The 20,374-nt window shown below is 36.2% G+C and overlaps 1 protein-coding gene across 1 annotated transcript; it reads left to right on the top strand.

Annotated features, from left to right (window-relative positions):
• The first annotated feature begins 4,015 nt into the window (after positions 1-4,015).
• On the top strand, positions 4,016-20,302 carry LOC6647340 (protein fem-1 homolog CG6966). The gene is made up of 5 exons (XM_002070457.4): positions 4,016-4,570; positions 17,209-17,569; positions 17,634-18,234; positions 18,296-19,124; positions 19,188-20,302. Exons 1-5 carry the CDS (start codon positions 4,511-4,513, stop codon positions 19,371-19,373), a joined length of 2,037 nt encoding a protein of 678 aa, XP_002070493.1. The 5' UTR covers positions 4,016-4,510; the 3' UTR covers positions 19,374-20,302.
• Positions 20,303-20,374: the final 72 nt, after the last annotated feature.

Consider the following 20,374-nt stretch of genomic DNA (forward strand, 5'->3'; position numbering starts at 1 on the left):
ACGATTTTGATGGCCATAATGACAACAATTAAATATAAATCACCGCGCAAAGAGCAGGAGTATAAACAAGGAGATGGAGATGGAGCTGATGGAGAATCCACCATGACACGGCTTTCTGTTTCATCCACGCACGCATACAATTAGCTTTTATGGCCGCCAGGCAGAGCCGAAATGGGCGACCATGACCATGGTCATGGCCTCCGGACGCACTTGCCGTATGGTAATTTGAAAATATGGTAATTATGAAGCAGGCTTTTGCTAAAAAATGAACAAACAAAAACAATAAATACAACAAAAATGCAAAGAGAAATGGAGAAGCCAACACCAAGAAAGCGAATGAGAAAGAGAGCTAGAGAGAGAAGGGGAGGGGTATTCCACCTCTGACCCAGTCGATGTCTGTTCTAATTAGGCGTACATAAATTGCGCCACAAACAGCCACAAGAACAAATCCTAAATAACAATTAAAACAATTTTCAAGATTAAAAACACCTTACGGGGCGATGCTTTAATATTTTAATTAAAAATTCTTTAGCCGCAACATGCTGCTCCTGCTCCTGCTGCTCCTGCTGCTGCTGTTGCTGGTCTGTGTACCAACTCCAACACTCCATGCCACTCCACAATCCACTTTACGGACAGAGGTGCGAGCCATTGCGTATATGGGCCCAATGGTCGAGTACTACTCTGAATGGTCTCTGGAGGCCTATGACTTTGAATTATTGCTGGCCAAGTCATAAATTAAGTGCTGTGAAGTGCGTGGCCCAAAGCTGTGTACTGTACGAAATGGCGGGACGGTTTTTGGTCCAGAATGGAACGAGCAACCTCCGCAACCAGCAAGGTGTCCAGCCATTGGTATGCTTTGGCCATGTTCAACATTTACCAAGGCCAATTGAAGCAGATCTTGAGTTTGCTTGTTGTAGCTATCATGATTAGATGAAAACTCTAAAGTGTTGGCTTTTCGTCAAAAATTTGTCAAAAATCTGTAAAACATTTGTTTGCAAATCAAATATATTCTCAGATTCTTTAACTCGAATGACAACTGTTGTGCCCAAGGTTGCCAAATTGTTGGTAGAACGGTACTGAATTTATGATCACATAAGGACTGACTACAGAAAAGTGTTAAATTAATCAAAAAAGTCTTCATTCAATTTAACTTAGCTTGCTAATCTACGCGATTTTTTGAAAAATAATCCAATCAATTGTAACAACATAATAAGCAAACTAATAATTAATAAAAGTACACATAGATGAGTCTAAATATGGCAATAGATTGATTAAACGTTGCCATTTACATCTGATTGTGACTATGTAATTTATAGAACTTTGTACTGAACAACGAGGATCCGGGTTCGAATCCCAGGCTAGTGTATGGATGTAGTTTTCGTATAAGCCGAAGGCCTTAGTTGCCAGTGCTTGTAAAATATAGTTAGGTTGATAGTTTACAACTATATCCTATACTTTAATAATAATAATAATAATAATATAGAATTTTGTGACGTGTTTAAGAATGTTTTTATTCTAATTTAAGCACTGATTTCCACCTTGACCCACCCAAAAATTTGTTTTCTCATTAAAATAAATTCGTTGAAGTAAAGATTATATTCCATAACATGGATTCTATACTTATTATTTATTATAATTTTTATAAAGCAATTATTAAGCTTTGTTAAGTTGAGACTTTTGTGAGAAAAACAAAATTGAGTGGGCCTTTCTGAAAAACGAACTTTCACATTAATAATTGTCAACAAGACAGGTTATTTGCTTTGGAAATCTCTGCTAAGAAGGAGAAATTTTAGGAATCTGTTTCTTAATTTCGAAATTTATAGTTTCTTCTTTAAATAAAGCCTTTCGAAGTTAAATTGCGATGATTACAAGTCATTGAGATAATGAGAAATCCAAAACTATCTGTTACATTCTGGCTAGTTAATGCTTTAACTTGATTTCTTGAGATTTTTAAAACTTGTTGCTGAATCTTAAATTGCAAACTCCGCACTCACTCATAAGTATCGTCGCCTGTAATATCCTGAATATTTAAGTCCAAGAAGTGGCCCCAAAACAGTAGCAGGCAAAAAAAAAAAAAAAACAGGATAGGGGATAGCGAAACCCTCATAAATAATACCAGTGAAAACACTTCTTTTTCTTGAGGTGGAGGAAATGTTCCAGTGATGGGGAGGGGAATAAGGGTAAAGGGCGGCGCCGCCAACTCCTTAAGTCTTGCTTGCGGACGCGGACAAGATGGTGTTGCGGCCGCGCAATCAAATTCAGACATTTGAGGACTCTGTGTGAACGGCGGCTTAAGTGTCGTAAAGTCCTTCTGCGTGCACCGAAAGAGACAGAGAGACAGAGAGAGAGAGAGAGAGAGTGAGATAGGACAACAACAGCCAGCCGCACGGTTTGTATGATTTATGCAACTATCGCCTGCAGCATCAGCCAAGGATGAGAGGACCCAAACCCAAGACCCATTGCCGAAATCCTTGAGAGCGTTACCATTCCACTTTCCCCCTTTACCTTCTACCATTCCTTATTTTATTTTACTTTTTTCTTTCGTTTTTTTTTGTGTGTGTGTGTGTGTGTGTGTGCCCAAATGTCTCCGACGGAGGAGGCGCTCCAAATTGTGCAATTTTTATGGTAGTGGAGGCCGGCATTCATGAATAAAAGATTTCCAAGTGCGCCGCTACCGCCACTGCCACTGCCACTAGGCTGCCCCCGCCCCTGTCCCTGTTCCAGCAAACTATGTACCACCTATCCTATCCGGCCTTAGCCATTGCTTTCTCGATTTATTATGCTTTTGGCCTTGCCGAGTGCAAATAATAAGCAGCAGCAGCAAGAACAGCAACAGCAAGTGCACAGCCACGCCCTCAGCACCTACCTAGCCTCGTTTAGGTTGTTGTTATTGTTATTGTTAGTATTATTGTTGCTATACCCTAGCGCACTCACAACGCCCACACAATTGCCAAGAAAAAGCACAAGGCGTCCCGGAAAATTAGCAAAGCAAACGGTTAGCTGCAGTTTACTTGCCATTTAAGCTCGACACGGGCACGGGAACAGGCACGGTTCACGAGTAGGACACGGCATGGCACGGTACTTCACCAGCTGTGTTTGTCAGCGGTCTCGGAAAACGCTTGCATTCGGTTTGCTTTTATTGTTTTACTTTTGCCTAGTATTTTGTTCACAACTGTTTGCTGCCTGCCAACTGAAAATTGTCAACGCAACGCAGAGTCCGGAAAATTTACAAAATCCAGGCTTACGTCAGTTCGAAAAAGAGCGGGCAGACAGCAAGCACTGATTAGAAGATAAACACTTGGAACAAACTACGTAGAATAGAAAAAACCTTTTCGCAAATTTTAAGTTTTTCGTTTATTTTAAGAACCACATTTTGAACAATAATTGATTAAGATTTTTGTGGATTACTAAGTGATCTGTCAAAATTTTCGAAACAAAAGTTTCAACCATCAATACAATATAATAACAATAGCATTTCCCATTTTTACATTGTAAACTTTGAAAGTGGACTTGTAGTTTAAAAAAAAAGAGCATAAGGCGAAACGTTATATTGCTATAAATTAATAAATATACATGGTATTTCAGTTTCAGTACACATTATTTTGAGCTGAGTATTAAAAATATCAAGACGGTATAATTATTCAAGAAATCAAAATAGAAAGTGAGATTATTGAGTAGTTTATGGTTTTGTTATTAATCCAATATCAGCAAATTAATAGTAACATGATGCCATTTTATTTCAATAGCTTTCGTTTCAAATTGCCGGGCAAGTAGTGCTAACGATAGAATTCGAACATCGATATTCGATACCTATGCGTTAACAGCACGGTTTGAATTCTGTAAATTAAGATGTTAACAGCTTGCTCATTTTGCGTAACATGCTCATTTTGAGTCAACTCGCTGTTAAAAACGAAACTTAGCATATTACGGACCATTTCAAAGTTGGTCACACTAAATGTTGCTTTTTCACGTTAGTAAGTATTGGTCACTTTGTTGTTTTTTTTCCTGGTTATTGTTGTTTTTGTTTTCGTTGAGAGCGGTTATGTTACGGCCGGTCGTCGATAATTTCGTTTTTAAAAATCCAGATAAATAACAAAATAGTTTAATAAAATTGTTGTTAAAAACGACAAGTGACGTGAGAGCTGAAATAACGGAATTTGAAAAAAAGCGACTGTTTTCCTGGTCGTCAGCCAAGAAGAAAAGTGCGCAAATTGCAACAAATACGGAAGCAGGCAGAAAAGAAGAACAACAACAAGAAGAACGGGCAACGGGCGGCTATTGTTGTTTTATTTCATTACCGTGGCTCGGTTAAGAGTTCTTTTTTTTGTGAACAAGAAAAAGAACATACGTTCGATATAAGCACATAAAGAAGAATTAAACAAAAAAAAAAATTACCAGTAAATATAGAAGAATCTCATCTGTACACCGGCCTACGCCAGCGCCGCCCCCCTTTTGGTTCCCTGTTGGCTCTCAACAATTCATTTATGCAATTTTGAGACCAGAACAGAAAATGGATTATAAATTTCTCGTTTTTAATGCTGCACGCGATAACAATTTGGCACAGTTGAAGGTGAGTTCATGAAAGGCATCTATAGGTTAACCTAAGCTTAATTGCTTCATAAATTTTGTTTCTAAGTGCCTTTTTGCTCCACGTTGTCCAAGTCAGCAGATACCCAGCCCCTCAACACCCCCCCGCACTTGTCGCTTTTTCGATTGGTTGGAAATTAGAATTTTCGATAGTTCTCTGATTTTTAAAAAATAATCGCGTTTTTCTAACTAGAGTGGATTTTATGTTTTGCGTTTTGTGTGTGTGTGTGGGAGGCAACTTTAAGTTGTTGCAAAGAAATGAAAAAAATATATATATCCAGAATCTCAGCTGCTAGCCTTGTGACTAATCAATAAAATTCACACACACACATGCACACAAACACATAGTCTTTTCGCTAAGCCATACATACGCGCATGTTCTTCGGCCAGTGATGAGCAAGCTAAATCTCATAAATGGCTAAAATCAATTTATGGCTACAATTTTTAGATGAATTCAAAACAGTTAACGTCTCTTTTTTAATGTACTTATCATTTTCACAGTTAGTTGACTTTTTTCTATTCAAATAAGTAGATAATTGAAAGGAAATTTCAAATCAATTTATCATTTAGCTCTTTAATAGCTAAATTGAGCCGCGTTGCGGCCAATTGCTCAGCACCAACATTGCTAACTCAAAACAATAACAAATATATATGTATGTCTATACAAATGTATGTAAGTATACATACATATTTATATATAGATTTAACTATGCACACACATACATATACAAGTGTGTGTGTGTGTGTGATTGCTGATTGGTTTGTGGAGCGGGGGCGTACCAGGGCTGAAACTAGGGCCAATGCTTGGCACGCTTTTTGCATAACAAAGTTCTTAAGCTTTGCAGTGCACCCCTCGAATTGCCCCTACAACCCCAACCACCCCCTTCTTGGGCTCTTGTGAGATATCTATGTATATATGTATGTCTACTGCTCTTTATGCTTGACATTGGCACACAAAGGAAGACTCATTCCACTCCCACCGACTTGGAGGTATATATACCCTAACCAAATATGGCAATGCAAATTAAAATGTAAAAAAAAATATTCATTAATTGCTAATTTGTCTTGGCATTTTGTCGTCATCGAATGTTTTACTTTAATCTAAGTTCTTTTTTGTTTGAGCCAAAAATTTAAGGAATTTAAAGTGTATAAAATAAAAACTAAAACGCAGTGAAAACTCGACAGGTGTCCGATTTAGCTATGATTCAGACAATCTTCTTGAACTAATAAAACTTATAAATAATAATTTTATTTTTCTAGCTAAGCACCTAATCGGTAATATTCTTCCTTAATTATCTTTCTGGTTAAATTTTGTCACATCTTATATACCCTTTTTGGCTTCGAAAGTGAAAGGTATCATGTCATTAGCTAGTCAAGGGGATGGTTTATTATATTTTTAGCTCACTTTAGGTATTTCAACTAATTATTTACCACATGGGGGGATAGCAACAACAACAGCAACAGTAGCAACAAAAAGGAAAGCACAAAAATGTCATCGAATATTACTATGAATTCTTCCTCAAGAATAAACAATTTAAATGGAAATTCCCGAATTGAATTAAATTTTTTTGACGCGTTGAATCACTTCCTCAGTTTTCGTTGCTGCTGCTGCTGTGCTGCATGTCTTTTGTTTTAATCTTATCGAACAAACAAAAGACAAAAGAAGAAAAAAAAAAATGAACTTGTCTGTTTTCCATATATATACGCGTGTATGTTCCCCCCTCTCTTCCACATAGTATTTTTAGCAAATTTTATTTGGGCCACGTAGTTGTTGTTGTTGGTGTTGTGGTTAAACACGTTAAAATTAACAGCTCAAAACTCACGTCGTTGACGTCGCTTTGCATTTGCTTCCGCAATTCCGCGATTGAGTTGATCAAATTATGCTTGAGAAGCTTTACTTTAATTCTCTGTCAGAGTTACGCCCACAAAAAGTGAACGCACTTGGGAGACACACCACATAAAATATATATATAGAGAGAGAGAGAGAGTGAGAGAGAACAGGCCAGGTTTTGGGCAATTATCCTTGAAAGCGTTCAATCACCAGGAAGACGAAGGCTCGCTCTTGACTTCCTTCTCCTTCTCATTGCTCCTCTGCGTCGTCGTCGTCGTCGACGGCCCTGAAAATGTGTCACTTCATTTAGTGTGGTGAGGTGAGGTAAATGTATTGTACTCTTGCCTCGTATGTGCTGCTCTCTTCTCAAAATAGCCTCGATTTCTTATGCGTTTTTTTTTTTTTTTTTTTTTTTTTTTTTTTTGGTTATAGTCTGTCTATATATGTAAGTATGTATGTATGTATGTAGTATATATAGAAGAAGTCAAGCAACCTGCTCCTCGGATTGTGCATGCAGCATATTCTAGACCAAGAAACTGGTTTCTTTTTCTTCTCTCGCAATACCCTCTCCAAATAAGTCTATTCTTTTTGTCTAAATAAACCAAAAATAGTCAAAATACTTAAATTTTTCGTCACTCTAATGATATTTGTAGCCTTGAAATTGTTCTCCTAACCAACTGAAACTAATGGTAAAACTATTTTAGTAACTCAATTTATTGTGTTTAAAGCAATTTTCACAAGTTCTAACGAGCATTATGGCCAATTACTCCAAATAGTCAGCCAATGCATAACGTCTTTTCTCTTCCAAATTGTTTTTATCAATTCAAAAGACTAGCAAAATTGGCAGATTATATTTCTCGATCCCGTCAATTCTCAATAAGCTCAAGTGTATAGAAACTTCGGCTTTTATTTTGATATTCTACTTGGACTGGTTTGGTTTTGTTGTTGTTTATGTTTGTTCCAAAAATAAAGGAGAGAACCAACTCTATGTGATGTATAGTACATAAATAAAGTGCCACTTGAGTACATACTCAGCTAAAGTAAATGAGAAATATAGATATACAATGAGCTAGAGAGAGAGAGAGAGAAGAGAGAGGGTATCATTATATTTGTTTGACTCTACGTGATCGAGGCTAGATTGATTGATTGCTGCTGAAGACAAAGAAGAAGAAATAGCCAGTTGTTGATGGTCAAAAACACACACACTCCATGGGAAAATTTAGAGCAACCGAGCAACAACGATAAGATCATTCCTCTAGACGCCATTCTAATGATGATAACTGAAAGCGTGTGTTGTGACTTATGTTAAGGTAAACAAAATAAACTAAGCCAATGATATGCATATTATCACAAGTGATAAGCCGATTTCTGTAGATAAAGATAAAGGCATATCTGTATACCTATTGTATTTATTGTGTGTGTGTGTGTGTGTGTGTGATGGACATTCATCTTTCTGATTTGTTGTTTTAGTTAATCGTGCGACGAACTTGAAAAGCCTTAAACGGAACGTAAAACAAACGAACCGATATAAATCGACTGAATTTTATAATATATTGTATTGTATACATTGCCAACTCACAAATATAAACTAGGAGTAATGTGCGCGGTAGCACGCAATTGATAGGTGCCTTTGCCTTTCCATCCACCCCCCCGCCCTTCATTACATTACGACGTTTATAATGGTTTACTCTAAAATACACTGAGCCAAATAATTGCTGTAATATGTCAAAATTTATTTAACTTAGTCTACAATTTCTTCAAGAACTAAAGTCAGCGAAAGTTAAAGACTTAAAGTGCTTATATATAGTATTGTAAAGATAAGTCGGTCTCCTTAAACTTGATTTTCTATTAAAATTCTTTGAAAATTTCAGAGTAATGACATGATAATATTTTTTTCTCTCAGGCATTTATTTACACTCTGTTATTTAAATTTGATCAAGAGTTAACAATTTAAGAAAACGAAATAACAGTTTAAGCCTACTTACTAAGCCTTTTCTACTCAGATACACATTACCACATTACTTACCTGTTAGCATTTTGGAAAAAAGGGAGAATGGAAAAAGATAAATCCTTTTAATCCTTAGCAAAAAACGAATAGTATTTGCAAGATGTAAGACAGATTATAAAAAAGAATAAATTTGTGTATATTTTTTGTGAAAATCATAATTTGATATAATATAAAATTGAAGATACAAATTCACTTTACAATTGTTACAGAAACATACACATTTACGTATCTATATGATCTATATGATACGATCTAGTTACTACAAAAAATTGAATGAAGTACACATTTTGAGTTACAAAAAGAGATTATTTTTGAAAATTTCCCGGCATAAAATTACAAATAAATGACCTTTGGATATGTTGATAGTGATAATGCAACTTAAGTACACAGACCTTATCGATGAGTTAGAATTTTTGAAAACCTAAGCAAAGTACATTTGCCTCTGGATGGAGTGACCTTTCTGGGTTAAATTATGAGGGGGAGGAATTGGTTATGATAAAGAGAAAATAGCTGCAGTTTTGACTTGAATATTTTTGGAACAGTATATTTGTTGAGTACACTGTGACAAGAACCCAAAGATAAAGCCAATGAACGCTATCATTATACACACACACACACAGATACAGACAAACACACAGACATGAACACACTCATTCACACGGATAGAGAGTTCGAAGTGGTCGAGCCTGGGGTTTCAATTGTTTGTTATCTTTTTGTGACTGTTAATTGCCCTTCCTCGTGTTCTTCTTTGGTGTACTCAATAGGCTAAATACTATATGTACACACACACATACAGATAAAAACATATGTGTGTGTGTGTATATAGCCCCTGTTGAGTTGAATTGAGTTGGGTTCTTGTACTAAGCGAACAGCAATGACAAAGAATTGAAGTCAAAGTAAACCAGACGTCGACGACGCCAAGTAAGATTGGCTCTGACCTTACACACACACACACATATACAGTGGTACACACACACACATATACAGTGGTACACACACACACACACAAAGGCAAAACTAATAATCAAGAAGCAGTTAAATGGCAAACAAGTAGAAAAAGAAGCTGGGTCCAAGAGGCAAGACCAAGACAAGCCAAGCTTAAAAACACTTTAAGCTAAAAAAAAGCTTTAGGCAAAATAGGCACACACACTCGCGCACACACATACACACGTACATACACTTGATAGATTCGCGTTTTGAGGTTACCAAGTGAACGCAAAAGAATCCAACCTCAACCTCAAAAACAGCTGTTGACCAACTCAAATTCAACTTAACTCAACTCAACTCACTTTTGCATAAAACAAATTTGCTTTTTTAGCCTCCTCTCTCTGTCTCTCCCTCCCTCTTTCTCTCTCTCTCTCTCTCTGTCTTGCATGTATTTTTTCGCTTTTTTTCTAATTAGTTTTAATGTTATGCAGCGTGCAAATGTTATGAAAACATGAAGGAAAAAAAATGATATATGTACTTATGCATAAACAAATAGACGTCGGTTAACTATCGCTTTATGGCCACGGGGAATTTTGCACAATTTCATTCTTTACCCAAGACTTACCATAAATGTGTGTTTAGTTAAATTTTTGTTTTGAAAATCCAACAAATCATCTTGGGGTCAACCAAAAGATACAATCCCAAATCAAGTATCTACTGCCTTAAATTGAGAACCAACATTTTTGCTTCCTTACTTAACAATTAAGTTGTTCAATTACAAGCAAAAATTAAAATCTTCAAAAAACCTTCAATAAGTTTTCAAAGTGTTCGGCAGCCTTGAAATTAACTTGAAAACTTTATTATGTTGTAGGCAAAAACACTTTGAAAAGTGGGTACTAAAATTTAGAGAGAACGTTTAAGCCAAAAATGAAATCTTAATTGAAATGTTTAAGAGTTTGACTTCAAGACGATATTATATTAAAAACAAAAAGAAAAAAGAGTAGAAAGAGTAACGAATTTACGAAAGTTATCTTCAAGTATTATTATTATTTGAAGTAAATTAAGGTGATTTCTTAATATATAAATAAATTTGAATATAAATCTAATTTTCAAATCGTTCCAATGGGAATTATGCATTTACTTTGACACGTTTGAAATTGGAAATTGCATCAATTTAAATACTACGTGAATAATATTTACATTCAGCTTTCAGAGTCGTCTAGTCTCTGGGGGATTTTATTTTTTTGTTTGCTCTCATAATTTATTTCTTAATTGATTGGCACCAGAATTTCCCCGAAATTCACTTTCTGAGAATTAACCCCCCCACCTACCAAGACAGATGATTCAGAATATAGATAGACTAATATTATTTGTTATTTTTTTCACAAGGAAAGCAAGTAAATGGCATTTTTCTCACAATTTTGCAATGTTTTCATTTCAACGAGTTGAGAAAATAACATGAACAACAAAACGAAATTTGCACTTCCCGAAAAAAAAACAACAAATTTATAAATTTGCTACAAATTGTTTTTGGTTTGTTTGTGCAAATGTGAAAACAAAACAGAAAATTATAAGACCATTGGGGAGGCAGGGCGGGGCATTGACTTCCGGTACACCGACTTGGCCATACACTTTACAATGTCAAGCATTTTACTTTCCTTTTCGTTTCAGAGGTTTTAAAAGGTTTCATTTGAAATGAATTCTAGTAAGTGATTTAATATTTGATTAATTCAACCTATTTAGTGGCCAGCTAAAAGCAGTAAATATCAGCTGTTGAAACCAGTTTTCACTATAATGTGTAAATTGCCACAATGAATCAGCTGAACAAGAATACAAATAAAAGAATCGAATGTATATATGTATGTATATATTTACCTACCTACTACATACTTTTGCAGTTGATTTCTATTTTATGCAAATTGATATATCTGACAGTATTTGGCTTAGAAGTGTATTTAACTAGATGTTTCACATGCATGAGAGTGAAAGAGGGAGAGAGGGGGGAAACAGAGAACGACCTTGTCAAGAGACACATACAATATTTACCGTTATGGGAAAATGTCAGCCTAAACTCATGTTGACTTGAGTTAAAGTCTCAAGTCTATTAAATGGCGATTAAAGCATAGTTAAATTATTATTTGTTTCCGTGTAATAAACAAACTTTCCTTTGTTGTTGTTGTTGTCGTTGTTTTGCTGTAATTGCTGTTGTTGTTGTTGTTGCTGCTGCTGCTGCTATTTTATTAGTTGTTAGTTGGTTCGTTTTCGGTTTATACGCATAATTTATGATAATTTCTGACATTGAACGAGTTCAATGTCGATATCTATGCAGTAGACGAATATGTCTCGTCTCTGTCTCTCTCTCGCTCTCTCTGTCTGTCTCTTTTGCTTGGCATTAACTTGGATTCGACTCGACATTCAAATCATCAGTCAGAGAGCTCAATTATTTGGTTTATTTGTTAGCTAAACTGTGGCGTCTACGCGACTGCGCAGTCCCCTCAAGGGTGGAAGCCAACAAAACAAAAGCTTAAAAGTAAAGTTAATAAATTTTTTCTTTTTACTTTGTTTTGTTGTGTATATTTTTGCTTGAGGTCAACGGTGCTTTTAACGGGAGCATCAACCATCAGCATCATTTCGCTGTTTATATTGAGATGGGTTCACACAGCTGATGGACGACGGGCAATAATCGCCCACTCTCTAGGGTCAAGGTCAGACCGAGTTGGCTGGCTGGTTGGTTGGTCTGTTGGTTGGGAGTCTATGGAAAAATACATAAATGTAAATTAAGAAAATGCATGCTGTGGAAAATTTGAATATTTTATGGAAATATCTAGTGATTTTAATTAGTACAACAATCAAGATTAGTTAGTCAAGAGTCAAGTCAAGTGTGCTCTCTGATGAGGCGGCGACTAATTCAAAATTTGCATTCTACACTGGAAAAAAAAAAGAAATGGTTTTCAACTAAAAGTGTTTATAGTTTACTAAACGTCCTTCAAGTTATTTGCTTTCTAAATAAAATTATCTAGCCACATACATATCTTGACATAAATCCTATAGTTGATTTACTTTTATCACCTTTATAAATTGAAAATATAAAATGTTTGATTTTGGTGATTTTAATTAGTAGGTACAGCAATAAAGATTAAAGTTAGTGAGACGAGTGGCAGAAATACACTGATAAAAACCAAAAACAAAACTAAAATTAATATACAAATTCATAATATTTCTTTTATAATTTCTGAATTGGATCTTAACATAAAAAGTTTCAATTTTAAAATCATTTGGATATTCAAAAAATGAAATTAATTAATTTTTAAAGGTTCCATATTAAGAGAAAACTTAAAGATTGCCATTTTTAAAAAATTTGCTTAGGAAATGAAATGAAATAAAATAATTATTAATTTCATTTTATGCTGCATTGACTAAAAACTTAATGAATTGTTTTAATAAGCAAAAATCTATTATCAGTATGAGGCTGAGGCCAACAATGAGTTTTTCCAAGTGATCTTTCAAGTTTGATAAACAGCTAAAAGTTTTTCATTTTAAATAAACTGTAAATATTTATTTCCATAAAAAATTTGTTAATCCACAATCCTATTAGTATTTAATTCGTTTTATTTTTGTGCAATTGTAAACTAAATCCAATGTGTTGCATTTATTATTATTTAAGCTGCTCAAATTGAAGTAGTTTCTATCCACAATTCATGTATTTTTATTGTGTCTAATTCCATTCTTTAACTTAAAACTTTCTAAATGAAACTTGATGGCTTAAGCTTAAATAGTCTAACCATAAATAGTTACTAATTTGGCCTGCAGTCGTAGATTGCTTTTAAAAGTATTGAAAATGGCTTTAGGGTCCCTCTATCTGCCCTCTTGATAAACCCATGAACTTCAGGCCAATCCACATTAATAATAATAAAACAAAACAAGTTTTAACCCAGTTGTTTTTTTCTATCAATTGTTTGCAACTTAAATTACATTCTTATATGTATGTATTTTGTTTGTTTATCAGAAATGTAGAACAAGAAAAAAGGTTTCTATAAGGCAAATGAAAAAATGATAAGTAGAAGCCTTCAATCTAAATTGTAAATTATAGCCCCATCTGTTCAATTTCTCATGATTCTTTCCTCAACGCTAGATATCCAATATTATTATGCGATGTGGTGGCGGTGGGGAGGGCCGTTCGTTGAACCATTGCTATATGGGGGTCATATCTATTATCGCATAATGCTCGCAACCTGTATAAATTGATTGATTTTCCAGTCCCCGCAACGTCGAAGTTCACGTGCCATTTGCTTTTTATGCCACAGAGGCCGCCCACCATTTGCCTTCCTATTGTCAGATTTGGCTTAAACATTTTAACCGAATAAGCCAAGGTTAAAAGTGGCATGCTCTCGTCTCAGAGCCCAGCTGATTCATTCATCATGATGATAATGATCCATGCTCATAATGATTATGACGATGGGGCGGTCTTTTTTCTTTTTTTTTTTTTTTTTATTAATTTAATTGAAATGCGGAAAAGCAAACAGCTGTTTCGTTGGTCGGTTGGTTGGCTCAAAACGAAAGCGAAAAGTTCACTAGCCGCCAATGCCGATGCCGATTGAAATTAATGCGTAATTTTTCCATTGTTCAACGATTTTCTCTCTACTCTGTGCTTTTCTTCTGTGTTTGAGTGTGTGTGTGTGTTGTTTATTTTGAAAATTCACAACAATTTCTTATTTGCCAGCAAAATATGTTGCCAAAATGTTTTATTTCTTTTTCCCGTATTTTCCTTTTTTCTTTCTCTCAGTTTTATTTTTTTTTTTCGCTTGTCACGCGCTCCGAGGTGTCGATAAATGAGAGGTGGCGTGAAAGATCGCTCTGTGACGCAGAACAATATCGAGAAGAAAGAAAGAAAGAAAAGAATTCTTTGCTGTAGAAAGCAGGAAACAAAAGTTAGGTGAAGAAACGACGACAAAACAACAACGCAAAAGAGAGAGAGAGAAATTTATGTTCTTTAAGTCTTTGGTGAAACAATTCAATTTAAATGCCCTTTCTGCTAAATAACTCAAAATTCTTCGAAATAATCAAAGAAATCTTTATCCTTTGTTTGTTTTAACTGATAAAATCTAGTGGAGAAGTTCCTTAAAAAATTATGAATTAGGAATAAGAAGACTAAAATGAAAAAATTAAATTAAATGCTCAACTTTGTTGATTGTTGTCTGATTTCAACAACTATATATTCTATTGACCGAAACTTTTTAAAATACAGAGTAAGAAAAAGGGAAAAATAGATTCAGTGTATACTCTTCAGTGGAAAACCTTTAGGCTAAAAGACTTAGTGACTTCTAAATCAAAGTCTTTATGAAGTAATTTCTTTGTTTATGCTATTTAAAAATATTGATGACATGAGCCTTTTAGAATTTTCTAAACTTAATATACTTTATTAACAAATATCTGCTGGGTATTAAACAAAGAGAGAACAGCACAAAAAAAAGCCGCACGGCATTCACAAGGTCTTTTGCCAGAGTGTGTGGTTTTTTTTTGTCGTATCTGCCGTTTTTTTTTTTTATTTTCTTCTTTTTTTTTTGTGAGATTTTTATGTGAGAATATTTCTGGTTCCTGCAGAGGCGTTGTCTCTTGAAAAGGGGAGGGGGTGAGAAGTGGTGGAGGTCGTGACGAATGCATGTGACAATCTAATGTCGAATGTTCTAATTGGGTTTGATGGGTTGCATGCCCCCCCACACACACCAAACCTCATCCCCTCCCCTTTGGACTTAAGTTCCCTAGTAGTAGTATTAGTGGGGTGGTAGCAGGTTCATTCAACGGGTTTTTGGCTCTTCCAATTCCAAGGTATTTCCCTAATTGCAATCCAATCGCTCAAGTGGGTAAACCACTCCTCAAAACAATTAAATAAAAATATTTATAGTTCTTAATCGTTTGATAGTGCGGAAAATTAGTGCACACATTTTGTTTACCAACCGATCGTCTTCCTCCCCGCCACCCCCCGCTCTCGTTCTACTGGTGCTACACCTTTTACACGCGCCGCATTATAATTAACATAAAGCTTCAACGAAACACGTTTCACATAAATGAATTTCAATTTCAAATGTATATAAAATGTATAGAAAAACAAGAGATTTGAAATTAGCTTTAGCAGGCAACCAGCCACACTCAGCTGATTGGCAAGCAAACCACCCCATCATCATCCTACCCCCATTCCCCTTACCCTATTAGTCTAACATTTGTTTTTATCTTTTGCAAGTATTCTAATTAGCAGCAATGTGATGTGATGTGTATGCCCTCCATGTGTATGTGTGTGTGTGTGTGTGTGTGTATGAAATTTTAATTATAATATATCGAAATTATTTATAATTGGAAGTTATTATATATTGCATCATGATTTTTAATCACCCATAGATACCCATACATACACCTGGTAAATACATTTTCTGATAACAAACCCAACCTTTTAATAATGAATGACGCGACTATTATCTATTTCAATAAAAATAAAAACAAATGCTCAATGATGATTCAACCTACTAGGGTTTAGCTATGTTTAGATCAACAAATTAATCACAGTTCATGTAATCATACAATATATTCTCTTCCAAGTTCTACTTAAGTAACTTGATAACCTAATGTTATATATCATTTACAACCAGGAGAAGGTCTTAATTGGGACAGCTTTGATTGTTTATAATTAAGTTAGTTATGATATATGTAGTCGTTCTATTTGTCTGCTTCCTTATGCAAACTTGAATTTAAGTTCAATTTTTGGTGCATTTCATTCAATAGATGGAAAAGATTCTTTAAATTTTCTTTATTTTTAAAACTAGAACAAAGGTATATATTAAAGCATCTTGGACTATTTCAAGTATATATTCTAGATCGGAACAAGTAACTAACTTTATATACACAGCTTATTTTATGTGAAGATGCAGACGGATTAGTATATGATAAAAACTCTAAAAAGAAAACCCTTTGACTCAGTCATAACCTACTTAAATAAAATTACACCTTTTCTCATTGTTAAAAAATTTCAAACAAAATTAAAATACCTAAAAAATCCATTTATGTAAAATTTAAAAAAAGTTTTTAAATTGAATTAAATAGAAAATTAAATTCGAATTAAATAGAAAATAGAACTTGATAGGAAAAAAAAGATGGCTTAGGTTTGGCTTGAAAAATTTATGCAAAGAATTAGAATATATTGTGGTCCATGAGAATATTCAATTAAATAAAAGAAAAGTAAGAAATGTTGACCAACTTTTGTGCAAATTTTTAGTCAATAATCGAAAACTAATTAATGGCAATACAATTTGCAAAGTTTTGTTAACGGAGACCTTGTCCAAAGTTCCGTAAATTTAATATTCCATAGTTTGTTTTTGCATTGACAAATTTGTTATGTACAACATAAATTGGTGCATTAAAAGTACAAATTTTGCCACGAAATGCAGCAATTAAGTGCCAGGTGGCAGTGCCAGTTAAGAAAAGTTAAAGTTTAGACATCATTTGTGTTGTCGTTTTGCAATTTTATTGCCGACGTCATAAATCTGTTTTTATGCGAGGAATGTCGGAGATGGCGGGACTTTTGCCTTCAATTCTAGGCGGGAGGCAAGTCATTTGGGAATATTTCTTTTTATTAATATCCGAGAATAAGTTCAATGCTTTAAAAGCGACAAATTTAAGTGTAACACAAAAAGCCTTCTGTAACGAGTAAAGTAAAAAACGTGGAATTCATGGATAAATGCCAGACAAATTGTCTTGACAACAACCTTGTACCTTTGCCATTTAAATATAATCGATATACAAGTATAGAAATAATAATACATTTTGTAATAAAATTAAACGAATGGTTTTTCTTTCTTTCCTTTAGGCAACCCTTGCAAACAAAAGTGCCGCCGAAATTGCCATACTAATCTCAGCGAAAGTGAATGGAGCCACACCGTTGGTCATATCGTGTCGCAATGGACACTACGATATTGTAGAATATTTATTGACAAAGTGTCGCGCCAATGTGCAGCAAGTTGGCTCCGTTAGCTTCGATGGCGAGCCCATTGAGGATGCCCCACCATTGTGGTGTGCCGCAGCGGCAGGACATTTGGGCATTGTCAAGATGCTGGTGCGTCGGGGAGCGAATGTGAATAGCACGACAAGGACAAATTCGACACCCCTGCGAGCCGCATGCTTTGATGGACACTATGAAATAGTTAAATATCTGGTACATCATAATGCAGGTGAGTACCAAGAGAGAATTATAATCGAATTCTATACTGATTGAGTACTTTGACTCTTTGACAGATTTTGAGGTGGCCAATCGACATGGACACACCTGCCTAATGATTGCCTGCTACAAGGGACACTATCGCATTGCACAGTATTTGTTGTCACTGAATGCGGATGTGAATCGTTGCAGCATCAAGGGGAATACAGCTTTGCACGATTGTGCCGAATCGGGATCATTACAGATATTGCAATTGCTATTGAAACATGGCGCCACCATGGATGTGGATTACTATGGCATGACTCCGCTGCTGGCGGCGAGTGTCACCGGACACATGCCCATTGTGGAGCATCTGATAACATTGCCCTGTGTTAGTCGTGAGGCAAGAATCGATGCCCTGGAATTGCTGGGAGCCACCTATGTGGATAAGAAACGTGATATTGCCGTTGCCCTGACCTTGTGGCGACGAGCACTCGAGGAACGGGCCCTGAAACCGCCGCTAGAGAAGAAGGTTCAAGAACCAGTGCCAGCCTATGAATTGGTCAGTGAAGTGACCAGCATTGAGGAGCTAGAGGAGTTGGTTTTGGATCCAGATGAGATGCGTATGCAAGCTTTAGTCATCAGACAACGTATTTTAGGTCCAACACATCCGGATACCAGTTACTATATCAGATTTAGGTGAGGAATACCTTTTTATTTTAGACTTGGAAGATTATACATATTATAAATATTTTTGCAGAGGAGCCCATTATGCCGACGCTGGACGTTTTGATCGCTGCATTGAGCTCTGGTCATATGCTTTGACCATGCAACAGAAAATTCTTAAACCCCTCAGCCCCATGACCCAGTCATCGTTGCTCTCATTCGCCGAGCTCTTTAGTTTTATGCTTGTGGAGGCGGGCCGTTTGCTGCCACGAGGACGTGTAGTGCCGCCCATTGAGGCGGATGGCATGCTGACCATTTTCCACAAAGCCGTCTTGGAGGTAGAACGGGGTCAGGCCTTCACCTTGGAGCAGCAGCAACAACAGCAGCAACAGGATCCGGCGGCCAGCAAACATCTCACACAGTCACCATCATGTTCCGCCTCCTCAACACTAGCCACCTCAGCCTCCTTCTCATCAACGTCGTCATCGACCTCATCTTCATCGACGACGCTTCACTCTGCTCATCAGCATGACTGCAATCATGATCCCAATGCCCTCAGTCGCACCTTGGTGAGTGCCCTACACATTGGTTGCCTGCTTAGCTCGCTGCTGGATACGGAGAGCTTCTGTCCGGATATGAAGCATCAGGTGATGTCTGCATTATATCGACTCAACCGTCTCAAAGTTCATGTACGCTCCGGACGAACTGCTCTCCACTATGCATGCTATCGCGAGGGAACTCTAGTCGGACGCTATCCATCGTGTCAATTTCCATCCGCCACCTTGGCCAAGGCGCTACTTGAGGTGGGAGCCGATCCCAATGCAGTAGATGATGCTGGCAATACACCATTGCATATGGCGGCCACACTGCAGCCATATGTGGAGCCATTGGCACACACCCTGCTCGAAGGAGGAGCCCATTTGGTGAGTACTTGTGAGAATTTATTATTCAAAAATGTATTTTTAATCCCTTTTGTCATCTATTAGGATACGAAAAACGATGCCGGCGAAACATTTGAGTCCTTGCTGGCCCCCACACCTTTACACAAAATCATTGATCCAATGAAGTATACGACATTGGCGTGCCTGGCTGCGCGAACCATCAAACAACATGACATCAAGTACGAGCAGGCAGTGCCCGCCGCCCTCTATGAGTTCATTGAGCTGCATTAGGCTTTAAGCTGGATAAGACGAGAGTCAATCTCAACTCAATTTACCCTCAAAACTGACTCACGCACTCACTCACTGACTCGCTCGATCGCTCAATCATTCAATCACTCACTCACAAAACGCCCGCCCGCCATCCAGATCAGAATCAGAAGCTTACAAAACTACTATAACTGGGAGAGATAATGGAGCTGATGGGTGCAAGATAACCGTGAAGTAACAATGAAGTAGGAGTAAGAGCACGAGGAGGAGTTTAAGGAGGAGAGCGTTAATTAATATATGACTACGAACTGATTTGTGATGTTTGCAAGCAAAGTGCTTTGGGAATCCGTGAATTGCGGCAAGAATGGATGACCACATAAAGACGAAGATTAATGTTAACAATGATAATGAATATAGACAACGATAAATACAACAACAATGAAACAAAGAAAGCAAGAATCAACGATAGAGATGCAATTTAAAAATTTGCTTGCTTGCAAAAAATGTGTTTGGATTTTGTTTAATTTAAATATTATTATTATTATTATTATTTTATTGTGTTCTTGCTACTCTATTTTGTATGAATTATGGATAAAATAATATTATATAAATGTATACAAATGCCACCATAGCTTGTATGTGTGTGTTTGCGTGTGTGTGTGTGAGTGTTGTTTCTAATGTAACAGCTAAACTATATACTTCTCCTCATTAGCTGTTGCAATCTCACACAGTCACCACACCTGTCACCGGTTTTCATATCTACTGACACACACACACACACACACACACACATGCATACACTTTGGTCCCTATTGTAATGCATATTTAGTCTTAGCAAAAGAAAAACAAAAATGAAAATATGAAAAACCCGCCCAACTTCTTAACTGGATGCCGTTTTGTGCCCTCTCAAGCAATAAAACGAAAAACAGAGTTTTGGAAAAACAAAAATGTCATTACAATCTCTATTTATTATTCTTGTACACATCTGGTAATCGAATTACTACATACATATGCTTATATCAAAT

This window comes from Drosophila willistoni, chromosome 3R (assembly GCF_018902025.1).
Source record: "Drosophila willistoni isolate 14030-0811.24 chromosome 3R, UCI_dwil_1.1, whole genome shotgun sequence".
In the NCBI taxonomy this organism is placed as follows: domain Eukaryota; kingdom Metazoa; phylum Arthropoda; class Insecta; order Diptera; family Drosophilidae; genus Drosophila; species Drosophila willistoni.

Coding starts and splice junctions, on each gene's coding strand:
- LOC6647340 (XM_002070457.4), top strand. CDS start 4,511: ATGGATTATAAATTTCTCGTTTTTAATGCTGCACGCGATAACAATTTG. Junction 18,235..18,295: donor AGTTACTATATCAGATTTAG/GTGAGGAATACC, acceptor ATATTTTTGCAG/AGGAGCCCATTATGCCGACG. Junction 19,125..19,187: donor TCGAAGGAGGAGCCCATTTG/GTGAGTACTTGT, acceptor GTCATCTATTAG/GATACGAAAAACGATGCCGG.